General features: G+C 39.2%; 1 protein-coding gene across 1 annotated transcript; it reads right to left on the bottom strand.

Moving 5' to 3' along the window:
- Positions 1-291: 291 nt before the first annotated feature.
- Positions 292-12,473, bottom strand: f2 (coagulation factor II (thrombin)). The gene is made up of 15 exons (XM_031745810.2): positions 12,308-12,473; positions 11,131-11,211; positions 10,591-10,670; positions 10,476-10,500; positions 9,730-9,795; positions 9,538-9,652; positions 5,741-5,877; positions 5,100-5,393; positions 4,895-5,011; positions 4,606-4,732; positions 3,597-3,764; positions 3,346-3,519; positions 2,234-2,412; positions 1,934-2,004; positions 292-532 (listed from the first exon to the last, which is right to left on the bottom strand). Exons 1-15 carry the CDS (start codon positions 12,378-12,380, stop codon positions 377-379), a joined length of 1,863 nt encoding a protein of 620 aa, XP_031601670.2. The 5' UTR covers positions 12,381-12,473; the 3' UTR covers positions 292-376.
- Between the last annotated feature and the right edge of the window lie 2,283 nt (positions 12,474-14,756).

Genomic DNA, 14,756 nt, shown 5'->3' with positions numbered 1-14,756 from the left:
TAGCACTGCTGGGGAAACTTGGTGAAGTCAAAGAGACCATGAAAATGGCTCAACAGATGAAGATGATTCAGGAGTAAACAAACATAATGAGAACACTTTAGAGCCTCTGTCATGTATAAATAAACAGTACATGGATGTACAGTGCAGCTATAACCTCTGTTTATGTTAACAATCTGTTGGCTGGTTGCTACAAACCTCTGGAAAAATCCCCAGAGAACTCCTAAGATCACGTTGGCTTATTTGTTATTGCTGCAGGTCAAACCAAGGCTTGAATAACACCAGAGGCCAGGGTACAATGCGATGACAATCTTTATTGGGGCCATGTTGCTTAACAGGGATGAATGTGAAGTGATTGACGTTGATCGAGTACTTGTGTTTACTCATCATCGCTTCCTCCCATCTTTTCAATAACTTTGCCTATCCACCTGGTCATCCTGAACAGGTGAGTGTAGAAGCCGTACTTCCCGTCGCGATCGCAGCCCTCTCCCCATGACACGATGCCAATCTGATACCAGCGGTTCTCTGCCGGGTACTGCACAGGAAGACAGTTTCAAAATAAGACTCATTGTTTGCAAAGGCAACTATTCTAAATTCTCAGATTGAACCTTTTGTAAATGGTAGAAAAGTCTTTTCAGAGCTCAAAGAAAGAAAAACTATAAATATTTTAACTATTTTTTTTTTCAATTTTTAAGCAAAATCCCAAATAATAATCCCCTTAACTGTGAGGATTTACTGCTTTTCTCGAAATTGAGATAATAAATGAAGATTGAGGCTGCCAATTAGGCAAATCTGAAGACTTCACACACTTTTTACATAGTCATTCAACTTCTTGTTACTATCCCCCTGTCTAGAGTTTGTGAAACAAGCAGCTTTTTAATAAGTTATATTGTAGTTAGGATCTTCAAAGCTCAATATGCCTCACTAACTGAAACTCACCAGTGAATAGTGAGTTTCAGTTCCTACCTTTTGGAGGTTTCTGGTGCCAAAGTGCCCAAAGGGTATTTGGCACGCAGACAGGGATCAAACCAACAACATTCCCATTAGTAGGCGACCTGAACGTGAACTGCATAACGTTACTGAAACAATGCCAGCGAGAATGTGTGCCGTCATCGAAGCTAAAGGCAATCCAGTGAAATGTTGGTGTATGATTGTGTAGTGTATATGTTTTAATGCTAATATTAATAATAATAAAATCAGTGCTGTGTGGCAATTTTTAAAACCTAGGTAGAAAGTGATTTACAGACCAAAAAAATTATTTATAATCAACAACATTAAAAAAAATGCACACAAAGTTAAAGCGATAAATGAAATCACTGAATAAACCCTGAACAAACTGTGTGAATCAAATCATCACTGGTGTCCCAGAGAACACACATTTTTCCCTTTGGTTGCCATGGGGTTACCATCTGGTCTCTAGGATTGTGTGACTGGGAATTTATTTGGAGAAAACATGGCTGTATGACTTTGGCACAGGTCAACTCAAGCATTGGTATTTCCTAATTAAAACATTTTGCATTTTCATAAATTTTACATATTTGAGTTGTGGTTAAATATTTTATGACTATAAAATACTGTTAATGTCCAGACAGATTTTCAGGAAATTCGTTAACAATTTTAACTTGTCAGGAATAAGAAAATCCCATTAAACTGCTGTTCAACTTGTGAACAACAAAACTTTACATTTTTAATGTAAATGTTAATTTGATTATATAATTAAGCGTTAATACATAGTCTACATAATTTATTACTATGTGTTAATTAAAACATGATGTCACTTCCATGTGTTCCCGTGCAGTAGGTCTTATAATTTATTTAACAAATATTTTATTAAACAGCTGCTTGAGATATAAACCGGATGTTATCTAATGATAAGAAATGGTAAAGAGGAGACTTAATCTATCATTAGTTATTCTTCTTTCATTGTGATTCTCACCTTCATTACAAAAGGTCCACCGCTGTCTCCCTCACAGGCGTCTCCACGATTGTTATCGTCTGGTTTATAACCTGAAACACACAGAGACTGTAATTATAGAGAAACTATGAGTCGAGATGCAGATCCAGGATCATCCTGAGAGAAACAGCCAAATTCCATTCAGTACAGCCGATGAGACGGCAGCATCACTCAGCACACCAGGGGTTTATTCAGGATCAAACAGTTGGACCAAAAATAAGCCAAAAATAAAATATAAACAAGCATTTTCTTGTTGAACAAATGTGTTTTGTTTTGTTTTACCAGCACAGAACATGTTGTCTGTGATCTTGACTGAAGTGGAGCTGCGGCAGATGTTCGGGTCCACTATCGGTAGGTGGATTTGCTGAAGGACTGATGGTAAATTTCTCACTGCAGGGTTCCAGCTTTCCTTCAGGTTCCCCCACCCGGTAACTCGGCCCTTAAAGCCTTCAGACATCAGACTGCCGGGAAAAAATACCAGTCAGATATATCACAAGGCCTGTCACCATCCATAGTATAAACCTCACTGAACCAAAGTGTCTCTGACCACAGTTCTTAATAGCACCCTCTACTGGCACAGTCTTTGCATTACTTTAGACTTAGACTTAAGACAGAAGGAATCTGTGGGATCTGATGAATCTTTTATCCCCCTGCAGGATAACTGGAGAAAAGGAAAATCGATATCTATGCAGAAATAGCTATGTGACCAAGTTTGAGGACCTGACTTGATTTAATCAAATTGTTGTTTACTCAGTACTTTAGGCAAAGTCCTTGGCACAATAATAAACTGTGTTGATACCTCCCCAATTAATATTTCTAGCAGTATTCAACACCATATGAACAAAATAATCTCTCCAGCAAGCTCTATGTCTGACCCAGAATCTCCCCCACATGAAAACGCTCCAGATCACATGACAGAACTGGAAATTTAATTCTCCATTCAGTACAGTTTTTTTTATATGCCAGCACTACACAAGACTCACGTCAGAGAAAGGTAAAAACCCTAGTCTGAATGTTTTAGTTAACACCATCAGGACAAAACTGATTTTGGATGCCTGTGTTTAGTCCATTTAGATGAGTGGCACAAATAGCGGTAAGTTGGTAAATTGCTTTACCAATAGGCAATATAGGTCCACCACTCAGCTTTAAGCTAATCTATGGCGCTGCTTTTCACCGCAGTAGCAATTTAACTTCTTCACATTGAGCAGAGATTGACTCTGTCCTAAAGAGAGGAATCTACCATGTTCTGAAAGAAAACAATCTGTGCCAAGCTAGATAAAAGGCAAAAGACACATTTTTACCCTTTTCTTTTGATTTGTGTGGGAAATATAATTAAAGAATTTGGTCTGAACTTGTCAACTTGTAATTGGTTGAAAATGTTTCGTTTGTCTTACAACTTGGCGACCGTCTTGCTGGGCAGGCAGATAGGATGGATCTTATCAGTGAATATGACCGGCCTTCTCATGTGCAGCAGAGCGATGTCACGGTTCAGGTTTTCCTTCCAGTTGTACTTGGGGTGGACAATGATTTCATCAATTGCCACAATCTTCTCAATGTTACGCTCAAACCTAGAAAAAAAATGACATAATTCCAACAGGCCTTCAAAATGAAACTAATGATAATTAAGACAGACACGCCTTCTTACTGGGCTCTGTTGTGTTTTCCCAGGCGGACCAGTATATCATTGATGGTGAAGTTCTTGTTCCAGGGTGGGTAAAGGATGCAGTGAGCTGCAGTGAGGATCCACTGATCACTGATCAGACTGGCTCCACACAATAACTCCTGTGGGCTACGCTTGTACAGCATCACCTGCCTGCAAACAACAACAATTATCTATTAAGTTGGTAATAAAAAGTCAGTCAAAAGGTGACAGGAACAGTTCATTTCTTAATGGTTCATTTATTTGTTTCTGACTGGCAGAATGGACAATGGACACTCATTGACTGCACCACCCTTCAGGAGCTTTCGAGCAGGCCAATCCTACCAATCTGAGTGGGAAGAACAAATGTGTCAGGATTACACGGTTTGTGAGAGGAAGCTTTGTGTAATCACAGATATGTTCCTGCAAACAGAACATTTCTTTGGTCTCAATATTTAACTGCTCACTGTGGAATGTATACATATTACTAATCTGTTCTTATCATCTTATCACTGTTTAGATTCCTCTATCAGCTGACACAGAGGTCACCCAAATGAGTATGGTTGTGGTGTATGGCTATGCATAATAACTGGATGACCTGGGCCACCCCCATTATATCCTGGCCAGGCAGCATACAAACTTTCTGAAGAGACAGATGTTGAAAGTTCCCTGTGTCATACTTGTATTTATTTGCTTGATTGTACTCACAAGCTCCTAAATATTTTCATTTTTACTTTTTGAGTCCTTCACTTTTTATGTTTCCTTGTTCCTCAGCTCTTTCTTGTGTGTATTTTATTTACCTTTCAAGCTATTTGGTTTTGTGGTATTTTATGTATTTTACTGTTTTTATGTTTTGGGTGCTATAGTGCTGCAGTTTCCTGAATGTTGGGATAAATTAAGTATATCTAATGTTATCTTGATAATCTCCTGATGGTAGTCTGGTCTGTTTTGACAGACATTCAGAACAATTTTGTCAACCATCCTTAAAGTCATGTTGTTTATCTAGTGTCATTACCATGGAGCTGAGCCCACTTCAGCGTCATCACCCCCAACGATACGAGCCCCTGCGTATGACTCCAAAAGCTCTGCTTCTTTTTGATCTGTTTTGCTTATCTTTTCAAACAGGGGACGCTGTCCACAATCTGCAATACAAGAAGTCAATAAAAACTTAGATAGATGGTCAAACACAACAAAACTATTAACAGGCTAGATTGATCACCTGCTTCTTGAATAGTTCTCTTTCAGCTTTTTGGGGTACAGTGATTACCTGATGGTTGCTGTCACTGCCCATTAAGTGCACTCACCATCCTCTCCTTGTCCAAATGTGCGAGGACTGAAAAGGTTTTTCCTGGCCTGACCTAAGACGGAGCGCTCCCTGCCTTCGGTCACAGTTGTTTGCTCAGGCCCTAATAGCGGGTCATCTGCAAGAAACAGGTGGACAATTGGAAAAGTAAGGGCCTGGTAAACAGGAGGATTTATTTAAAAGTGGATTGTAGGTTTGTACTCTACCACATAGCTGCAGGTCACAGTAGTCCATTGTTATATTTCCAGCAATCCTGACATAGCACCAGGGGCCCTCAAAGTCACCGTCAGGATTTCGGCACTTGTTGGTCTGTAGCTGAACTTCAGGGATGAACTCTTTGTCCTGACTGAGGGTTTTTACCTCCGGTAATGACCATGGCAGGCAGGTGTGACCTCCTATGGTAACACTTAGGTCCCCATTATATTCTATACCATTATTGGGCAAGCACACTATAGGTTTGTGTGGTTTCGTGGCCACAGTGGGTGGGACAAAGTTTTCACCTTTAACAAAAAAAAGAAAAAAAAGAAAGACAGATCAGCTGACAGGACACGGAGCTCAAACTACAGAGAAATATAATTCTAAATTGTATATGAGCCCTGAAACACTCCAGGATGTAAGAAGAGTTCAGCAATGATGTGGAAACCAGAGACTGTTGAAGTGATTCAGTGACTTGTGAGCAGCTCATGTTAGGTGTCGACATGGCTTTCCAACATTATTAGCACAAGAGTGTCAACTAGCCTAAATGGTTCAAGAATATTAATTATTATCATTGTATTTATAATCTTTACTCAGTGGCTGTTTAGATTCCTCTACCAGCTGACACAGAGGTCACCCAAATGATACTTGCCACATATTGGTACTCTGCAGGTTTCTTTCTGGACAGATGGGTCTTTGGTAAAACACCAGGGTCCTTCTGGACGACGGTCAGGGTTTCTGCAGAAATTCTCCTTCAAATTGCTGCCTGGCTCTGAAGCGTTATACTCTCTGCAGACACACAGGAAAACAGGGAATTAATTACTTCCCCAAGTGGAGGAAGGATCTCAGTGTGTTGTTCACCAGTGTGAACAGAATGGAATGGGAAAACTGTCAGATTGGCATGACCTCTGTACTAATGCGATGTTGTACTGATCATCTGCAAAAGCAAAGCTATAGATGTCTTGATGCATTCTCAATCATGTAAGTAAATCCAAGTGACTTCTTCAGTCTCAGCTGACTGCAGGTTTCCCAAATCTTATAAACAGTACATTTCCATAATAACTGAAACTAGCGCCACTGAAGGAACAATGGGCTGGGAGGTCAGTTCCTTGATCATTAAAGAAGACACCTAAAGAAAGCTCAGGCCGATCCAGGAGAGAAAGACAACTGCTGCCTAAGCGAAAACCTGTAATGATCCCGTATGTGTCAGGAGTATCAGAACAGTTATGATGCATTTTTTCTAAACACTGTGTCTCTGTGACTTTCAAACCCCAAAACAAGGTGTGCCAAAAATTGGTCCACCCCAAGGATCGGGTCCCCTGACACAGAGTAACATAGTGTACGCTGTAAAGTGCCAGGAGGATTGCCAGGATTTATATGTCAGGGAAACCAAACAACCTCTGGTGAAGCGGATGGCACAACACAGACGAGCTACCTTGTCGGGCCAGGACTCTGCAGTCTATTTACACCTACAGCTACACCTACAATGAGGATGTACATATCCTGGACAGGGAGGAACGCTGTTTTTTTTTTTTTTTTAATGTTTATTTATAAGATTTTAAGTTCAAAGTTACATAACGTCACAACAGTCAAAGGACATAAGATTCAAAAACAATACCATTTAAGCACAGAAAAAAAAAGAAAAACCAGAAAGCAAACACACAACACCAACAAAAAAACAAAAAAAACCCAAACAGGAAAGAAAAAGAAAGAAAAATACACCAGTTAGCCAGTACAAATCAAAAGTTCAAAAGAAACACCAATGTCCAAAGAAAATGATCTTCTGTGTGAGGTTAGACAGGGCAACAGAGTTCACAAAGTCCGAAAAATGTGGGAAACAGGTCCAGGAAGGAATCAGGGTCCGGCAGAAGTTCAGTTTCACACAAACACAAAGTGCAGTCAAAAAAGGGTTAAAGTTTATGTTGAAATCCCATTAATATGATTGAGAAAAGGGCCCCAGATTTCGACAAACTTAAAATGGGTGTCAGCCAAACGATAACGAACCTCTTCAATATACAAACAAGCAATCATCTCACGTAGCCAAACCCTGAACAATGGAGGAGAAGGTGATTTCCAGGCTCTAAGAATAAGTCTTTTAGCTACAATCATGCCAAACATTAAGGCATTCTGAAGAGGACGCCTGAGTGCCAATGAGGCTAGGGAGCAGCCTAGCACTGCAAGTACACCATCCGGCTCTAATTTTAAGTCATAAATCCTGTTATATATATTAAATATCTCTGCCCAGAAACTCCTGAGTGTGGGGCAAGACCAGAAAAGGTGACCAAGGGTTCCATCCAGCGCTCTGCATCTGTCACATAAAGACGAAATAGACGGAAAAATGCTGCATAGCTTTGTTTTAGAAAAATGCAAACGATGAAGGACCTTGAACTGTATAAGTTGTAGTCTGGCATTAACAGAGCATTCTTTAATCTTCTTCAACCCACTGGCCCACAAAGCATCCGATATGTCTACTTCCAAGTCCTTAACCCAAGCATCCTTGATGTGGTTTGTAGGTGCTGTAAGTGTAAAAAGTGTAGTAAATTGGCTGATCAGGTGTTTGGAAGTGGGATTTTTAATCAAATAATCATAAAAGTCACTATGAGCAGGGGGCTTATCCAGATGGGCAAAAGAGTGTTTAACAAAATTCCTAATTTGCAAGTATCTAAATAAATGAGCAGAGGGGAGCATAAATTTCGATTGCAGCTGAGCAAATGAAGCAAAACAATTGTCGATGTAGAGGTCCTTAATAGTGTGAAGACCTAGTGCTGACCAAAGCTTAAACACAGGGTCCATCAAACCAGGTGAAAAAGAAAGGTTTTCAGTTATGGGAGCAAAAATGGATAGGTCTGGAAGGCACAAAGCAACCCTAACTTGCTTTAAGATCCTAAGAGAATGACCTAGGACAAAATCATTACTAAAAAGTTTGGTAGGTATGCTGGGCTTAGAAAACAGAATAGCATCAAGTGACGTACCAAAAATTGATTTAGCATTGTGTGCCTCTATCAAAGGCCAAGAAGGACCGCATCCCTCCTGAACAGCTGGAACAGCTGAAACACTGTTCCAGAAAACCCACGTTCTGGCATTGCAAGCCCAGTAGTAGTGCCTGAAAACTGGGAGGCCTAATCCGCCCTCAGAGGAGGGTTTCTGCAAGTGAGCCTTTGAAATTCTATGGGGTTTATTTGCCCAGATGAAAGACAAAATGATAGAGTCGATAGTTTTAAAAAAAGGATGAGGTGAGAAAGATGGGTATGTTTTGGAAAAGATGAATAAATTTAGGAAGTACTACCATTTTAATAATATTGACACGTCCAATTAAAGAAAGTGGGAGAAGAGTCCATTTATCCATCTTGGCTTTAATACTATCAATGAGGACCTGAAAGTTCAATTTAAATAGTAGCTTACGGTTTCTGGGAATGTTAATACCTAGGTATTTAAAGTGACTGCTGGTGGTTTTAAAAGGTAAGCTAGAGATGAAGCTGGAGTCGAGACCATCTGCCAGTGGCATAAAAATGGACTTGTCCCAAATAATTGTGAAACCAGAGAGTTGTCCAAATTTGTTAATGAGATGAAGCAGGGGAGGCAAGGAGAGCCTGGCATCAGACAGTGTTAGAGCCACATCGTCTGCATATAGAGTTATAGTAGATTTGACAGGACCACAGGATATACCTACAATATCAGAGCTGCTTCTAACTGCAATGGCCAGAGGCTCCATAGCTAGAGCAAAGAGCAGTGGAGACAAACAGCAGCCCTGCCTAGTCCCCCGCTGAAGTAGGATGTACATATCCTGGACAGGGAGGAACGCAGGTTTGAGCGCGGAGCCAAGGAGGCCATTTACGTGAAAAGGGAAAGACCATCTCTGAATGGAGGAGGGGCCTAAGGGTACATCTTTCACCATCTTACAATGATGTGATTGCAGCCATTCCCCAACTCTCTGTGAATGGTACTCATGGGCATTGATCAGTGGTTGTTGATGGTCATGAGAATTTGCATATTAATGATCAAGGAACTGACCTCACAGCCCATTGTTCCTTCAGTGGGCTGGTTTCAGTCATTGTGCAAATGTACTGTTTATAAGGTTTGGGGAAACCTGCAGTCAGCTGAGACTGAAGAAGTCACTTGGATGAGTGACGAAACGTTTCTCCCACAAAACGCTACGTCCAGATGAACAGAATCAACTTTTGGAGATTTACTTACCTGGATGATTGAGCATGCATCAAGACATTACTGAGTTATGAATTGGGTGGTTAATCATTTTTGTTTTACCAGTTAGTTTGTGAACTATCCCTTTTAAATATGACTAAATTAGATGTCCTTTGTATTTTTCTGCTTTTGCTCAGGTAATGAGTAATATGTTGCTTTGCTTTGGTTATTTCTTACCTAATTTAAGAAGTTCGTTAGTTAGTTTCAGGACTGTAATTTTAGTTTTTATGTGGGGAATTGCTCAATTACCTAAAGATAGGATGTGGAAAGCTGTGCCTCCAGTGTTGACACACTCTGCCCGACTGCGTGATGCTGATGTCTCCTTCGTAGTTCACACCATTACCCTGACCAGAAATACACTGACCTGAGGACAGACACACACTCTGCGTTAATGTGCGCTAGTTAACTGTTTTATTATTTATTGTGTTCATTTATATTCACCTTCTATGCATGTTCTGATGAGATTGATGTTTTTTGCTGTTCTTGACATCCGAGTTCCTTTACAGTCTGCAGAACAAATAGACAGACACAGTGAGATGTTTGTGTGCTCCCTTGGTGGGCTGTTCTTGACTTTGTTTGTGTTTGCAGTGCAGCACACAGCTGAAATAACTCTGGTGTACAAACAACATGAAAAATTAAACTCTGCTTGCATCCAACTGCACAAAGTTTAACAGAAGCAAAAAAAAAAAAAATGAACAAGATTAAACAAAATTAAATTCATTCAAACCAACAGAAAGCACAGAAACATTCAACCAATTCTAGGTTCTATTCAGAAACACAACAAATCTAAACTGGACCAAAACATCCAACCATCCAAACACAAACATCTCTGTCATAGAGGGGGTGGATACAAGTTTTCTTGATGACTCGGGTGGGGGTGTGTGGTGGTGGTGGGAGGGGCTCTGGGCTTCTGTGCAGGCTGCTGCCCTCATGACCAGGGCACAGAGTAGCAGAAGAAAAAGGATCGATGGATGGATGTTTTGTTTGTTTAAAATCACTTAATATGAGAATTTCCTCTGATAAACTGAAAGACTGTGGAACTGTTGGTTACACAAAACCAGAAAATTGAAGAAAGAAATGTTTTTTCTTATTTATTGTAATAAAAAAAATCATACTGTTCATATACTTATACTTATCTCTTAGTATTGAACATATTTGTTTCCATGTTTAAATGCAGTATATCTCACCGAGGTATTTGTTCCAGAATTTTTCCTGTAGGAAGAGAGATTGTTTTGCGGTTAGACTTTGAACTGATCTCTGTGCTGTTAAAACTTCTGACAGCAGAGAGAAGTAAAGACATACTGTTTTATCTGGCTGCTCAAACACCTCTCTGGCTTCTTCGTGGTCGCAGATTTCCTCCACACACTCTCTCTCCAGGTTCCCTGATATGAAATAATCCACATTAACACACTGTAATCGTGACAGTATCATGAGACACAAACATAGAGAGCACCTGTAAAACATGTTAGGGTCATTTTGTGTCACTTCACAGTTGTTTGTTGTCTTTGTTTGGCTCTTTTTGTTTCTTTTTGATTTACTTTCCAAAATTAATGCTAACATTTAACAGTCTCTGCTCACCTCCAGTCAACAAAGACTCAAAGCTAATATTGTTCCAAACCTGCAGCGCATGCTAAAGTAAGTGATTACATTTGAATCTAAAGTAGATACGAAAGGGAGAGAAATGAACCTGCTCCCTGTACAAACATTTATTTTAATCAAGGAGATTTTATGAGTGTTTCTTTTAAGTGTTGTTCAGTTTAGTAGACACATCATATTATGAATGGTCAAGATGTCGAACGCTAGTGGATGTAATAATGAGGAGAAAAGCTGCTGTGTGGTCACCTGCTTTCAGCTCCTCAAACATCTGATTGGCTCGTCTGTTCCGGACCAAAACCTGTGATGCGAGGTGGCTGTTGAGAAAAACTATAGCAAAGATGGAAAATCAGTTAAACCCTTCCAGCATCACCAAAACTCAGCCTCCAGTTTAATTTAAAATCTGTTCTGTAGTCACACAAATGATCAAATGCAAGATGACCTGGGACTGTTGAGCAGCTAGAACCCTCTATCAGACAAAAATGGGACAAAGTACCTCTTCCAAAATTACATCAGCTGCTCTCCTCATTCCTGATGTTTACAGATCGTTTATAAAGGACAGGAGATGCTAGACAGTGGTAAACACAGTCCTTTCAGATGTGCTGCTGCCATCAAATTCAACTTGAGATATGGTTTTTGAAACAGCACATTTACTCAGCTTAAACATTTGATGTGTTTTCTAAGATCTATTTTTTAATAAAATATTTTTTTTCTGTTTTAATTTACACAATGTTCCAACTTTTGGGGATTGGATTTGTATAAAATTTTTCCATTCTTCCATTTATCTTCTGTCTAATAATGAGGAAGATTTTGTCAAATGACACAATATGCTTTATAAATAATTTACAGGGTCTGCCTCTTCCAGGTAGTTGTGTTTCACCCACCTCCCCACTTTGGCCGAATGCTGGCATATAAAAATACTGTACAAACTACGTACTCAAAAAATAAAAGTAATGGATTGAAAACATCTTAAGTAAAGGTCAGTAATTTACATACTTGAGAATTGATTTCAATCATATTATACACGTATTTCTATCGGGTAATTGTAGAAGTAATAGTAGCACTAATTACAAAGACTGTAAAAACAGTCTTTGTAATTATACTTCCACATCAGATTTAAAATGGTTCATTTGGTTTAGTGTTCATCAAATTCAAGACAAGAGAAGAAGAAAGAAAAGTGATATTTGGTTAAACAATCAAATGTACAGATACACAGACTGAGGGTTACCTTCTGTCTTCTAATGAACTTTCATTACTGTCCATAAAAGACTTAAACCTACATATATTCAAACCAAAGTAAAATTTTGATCTAGATTAGTAATATTACTGTTAATGTACACAAATACCCCTGATCCTACATTTAGTACCACTAATATGAGCACTAAAAACACCAGTTCACACATTGAAGAAGAAAGGAGTTCATTACCATGGTTTGCTACACAGCTGTGCAGGAGAAACAGCAGCAGAACAGCAGCAGGTTTTGATGTTGGTTCCATCATGATCCAGACCTCTGAGCAGAACCTCAGAACCAGATCCAGCAGTACTCAGTGTGTCTATAGCTTTGTTTGTCCGTCTCTGTCTCTCTGTCCGTCCTCTGGAGGGGGATTATTGACCAAAGGGTCAAAGTTTGAGCCAGACTGATGAGTCGGTTATGTTTAAACCTACATGTTTACTTTTTCTCAACAACTTGAGTCCTACTGTGAGTTAATACTGCTGTAGTTTAACACAACACAAGATCAGTTCTGTTGATACTGAATTATTGTTTGGTAAAAAAACAAAACATATGAACATACAAGTCACAATTAACAAGTGTAACAAGTCCCTAAAAAATCTTAAAATGTCTTAAAAATACCATCTTTGGTACATTTCTTACATTCGAGCACATGTAGTATTTGTGATTGTTTAATAATAATAAGATCAGTTGTCTTTGATTACAGGCAAAAGCTATCACCTGGCAGTAGATAGCTAATTACACAGGTCTGCAACCAAAAAACTGCATAGGATTTTTTTTTCTTGTAGATCTTTACTCACTTAAACCACGAAAAATATTTAAAAAATTCCATCTTGTCAGTTTTTCTTGCAAAACTTAAGTTTTGGTTTAATTAAGCATCCAATTTACCTTTTTAAATTGAAATCTGGAATCCTATACTTGAGTCAAAAAAACATAACCAATAATGATTTCTTACAATAACTTAATATTTCTAAGAGTGAGAGTCCCGAGAAATACAAATAGTAAATGTGAGGAATTAAGGGGGGTCAGTAGGAGGGGGAAGGTGGGGTGGGTTTGGCACCCTACAAAACATGAAAATTTATCAAAAATATTCCGTTCAGAAAAAAACATTTTTTTTTGTGCAGACCTGTGTTATCACAGTCTTGAGTTCCTAAAGTCAGCTTAAAGATCCATTGTTTTATCCAAACCCATTGTGCCGGAGGTGTGGTCCCTGGATCAGCTGCAGGGGGGGAGTGGTGCAGTGAGCTCGAGGGGGCGATGCCGGGAAGAGACGAGCGTAGAAGGAGGAGACGGACATCTGGGCTGAGAGGAGATTGTCTTTGTGTGTGCAACTGACAATAAAGTGCAAATCAGTGAGTCAACCATTGAGTGTGTTGGGTCCTTGTACACCCATCATACACAAAAATGATTCAACTTTTAAAATAATAAGAGTTTGTTAAAAGCTAGGTCAAGTTCATTATCGGTGATGACACAAACCCTAACCCTATGCAATACAAAGATGTTCCCCAAATGTCTACTTCACAGACCTGTTTTGGTTTTCTCCAAAACACAAGTATGGAGTTAGGCATCAACACCCACAGTTAATATGCACCAATGTGTTAGGGCTACAATGTGTTTTTGTTTTGGCCATGTGCTCAATAAGCAACGCTCCAGAAACTAGATGTTACATTTCAAATAAATACTCATTTTGACATCAGACTTTCATTTGGGTGTGGAAAAGGCCCTTAGCTCTTTGCCTTCCAGTAAGTTAGTTTTTCAACTATAGCAGGACATCAAGAAAAGACCACCATCAATCGGTTTTCAACGTCTGATGATTGGTGACTGGAGATCAGTTGAAGGTCACATCTCTCACCAACAGGGACAGTCTCCAAGCCTTCTCAGAACCTCAATATGTCAATCAGTTCAGAAAATGGCTGGATGTTCAGTTTGCAGTAACAGTGAATGTGTAATTCCATGGTCCCATCAGAGGGTGCAGTTTGTGCTGCTGTCAAACATTTGCTGTAATCTGTGTGGATTCATGTTGAAATATATTCTGTGTGAAACTACAGTTTGGAATTTTAAAAACATGAAGAAAAAAAACATATTCAGACAATTTTGACACAAACTAAGTTATGATATATTACATTTGTGGTTTGCACCAGTTCTTTTTTCTTTTTTTTTTGACTCAGAGGTCGGCGCTGACCGGGCGAACTTTTGTTCCTAAGCCTTTCAGACATACGTCATTTGTGTAAATAAAGGCTGCTGCTGAGGTCAGAGGTCATGTTCAGAATCTAATGCTTTAGCTTGTCTCAATGAGCATGTTATGAACTCATATAGCAAACAGCATATTGGGAAGAAGAAGCAGGAGTGGTTAAATAAAAACATGAAGGTAAAGAGACATGCAGCAACCTCTTAGTATTGATCTGGCTTCTGTCTGACTTAGGACAGCTCACACATCAAATATTTACCTGCTGATACTGAGGTGAAAGTCTTCCAGTGGTGTTCAGGTTGTGGTCACACATACTTCACAAACCAACCTGAAATGAGACTAAAACTTTTTTTTTCCAACCCTACAGTGACAGGTGTTTCTCATTGCATCTGAGTAATAAAGAAGTTGAGTCCTTTTATTTTATTATTTATTTATTTATTTATTCATATTCTTTCA

The sequence above is a fragment of the Oreochromis aureus genome, linkage group 23, assembly GCF_013358895.1.
Source record: "Oreochromis aureus strain Israel breed Guangdong linkage group 23, ZZ_aureus, whole genome shotgun sequence".
Taxonomy (NCBI): Eukaryota; Metazoa; Chordata; class Actinopteri; order Cichliformes; family Cichlidae; genus Oreochromis; species Oreochromis aureus.
The sequence above is the reverse complement of the archived record's forward strand: the minus strand, read 5'-3'. Positions and strand labels throughout refer to the sequence as shown.

Coding starts and splice junctions, on each gene's coding strand:
- f2 (XM_031745810.2), bottom strand. CDS start 12,380: ATGATGGAACCAACATCAAAACCTGCTGCTGTTCTGCTGCTGTTTCTC. Junction 9,796..10,475: donor ATTCTGGAACAAATACCTCG/GTGAGATATACT, acceptor TTTGTTCTGCAG/ACTGTAAAGGAACTCGGATG. Junction 5,878..9,537: donor TTTCCACATCCTATCTTTAG/GTAATTGAGCAA, acceptor GTGTGTCTGCAG/AGAGTATAACGCTTCAGAGC.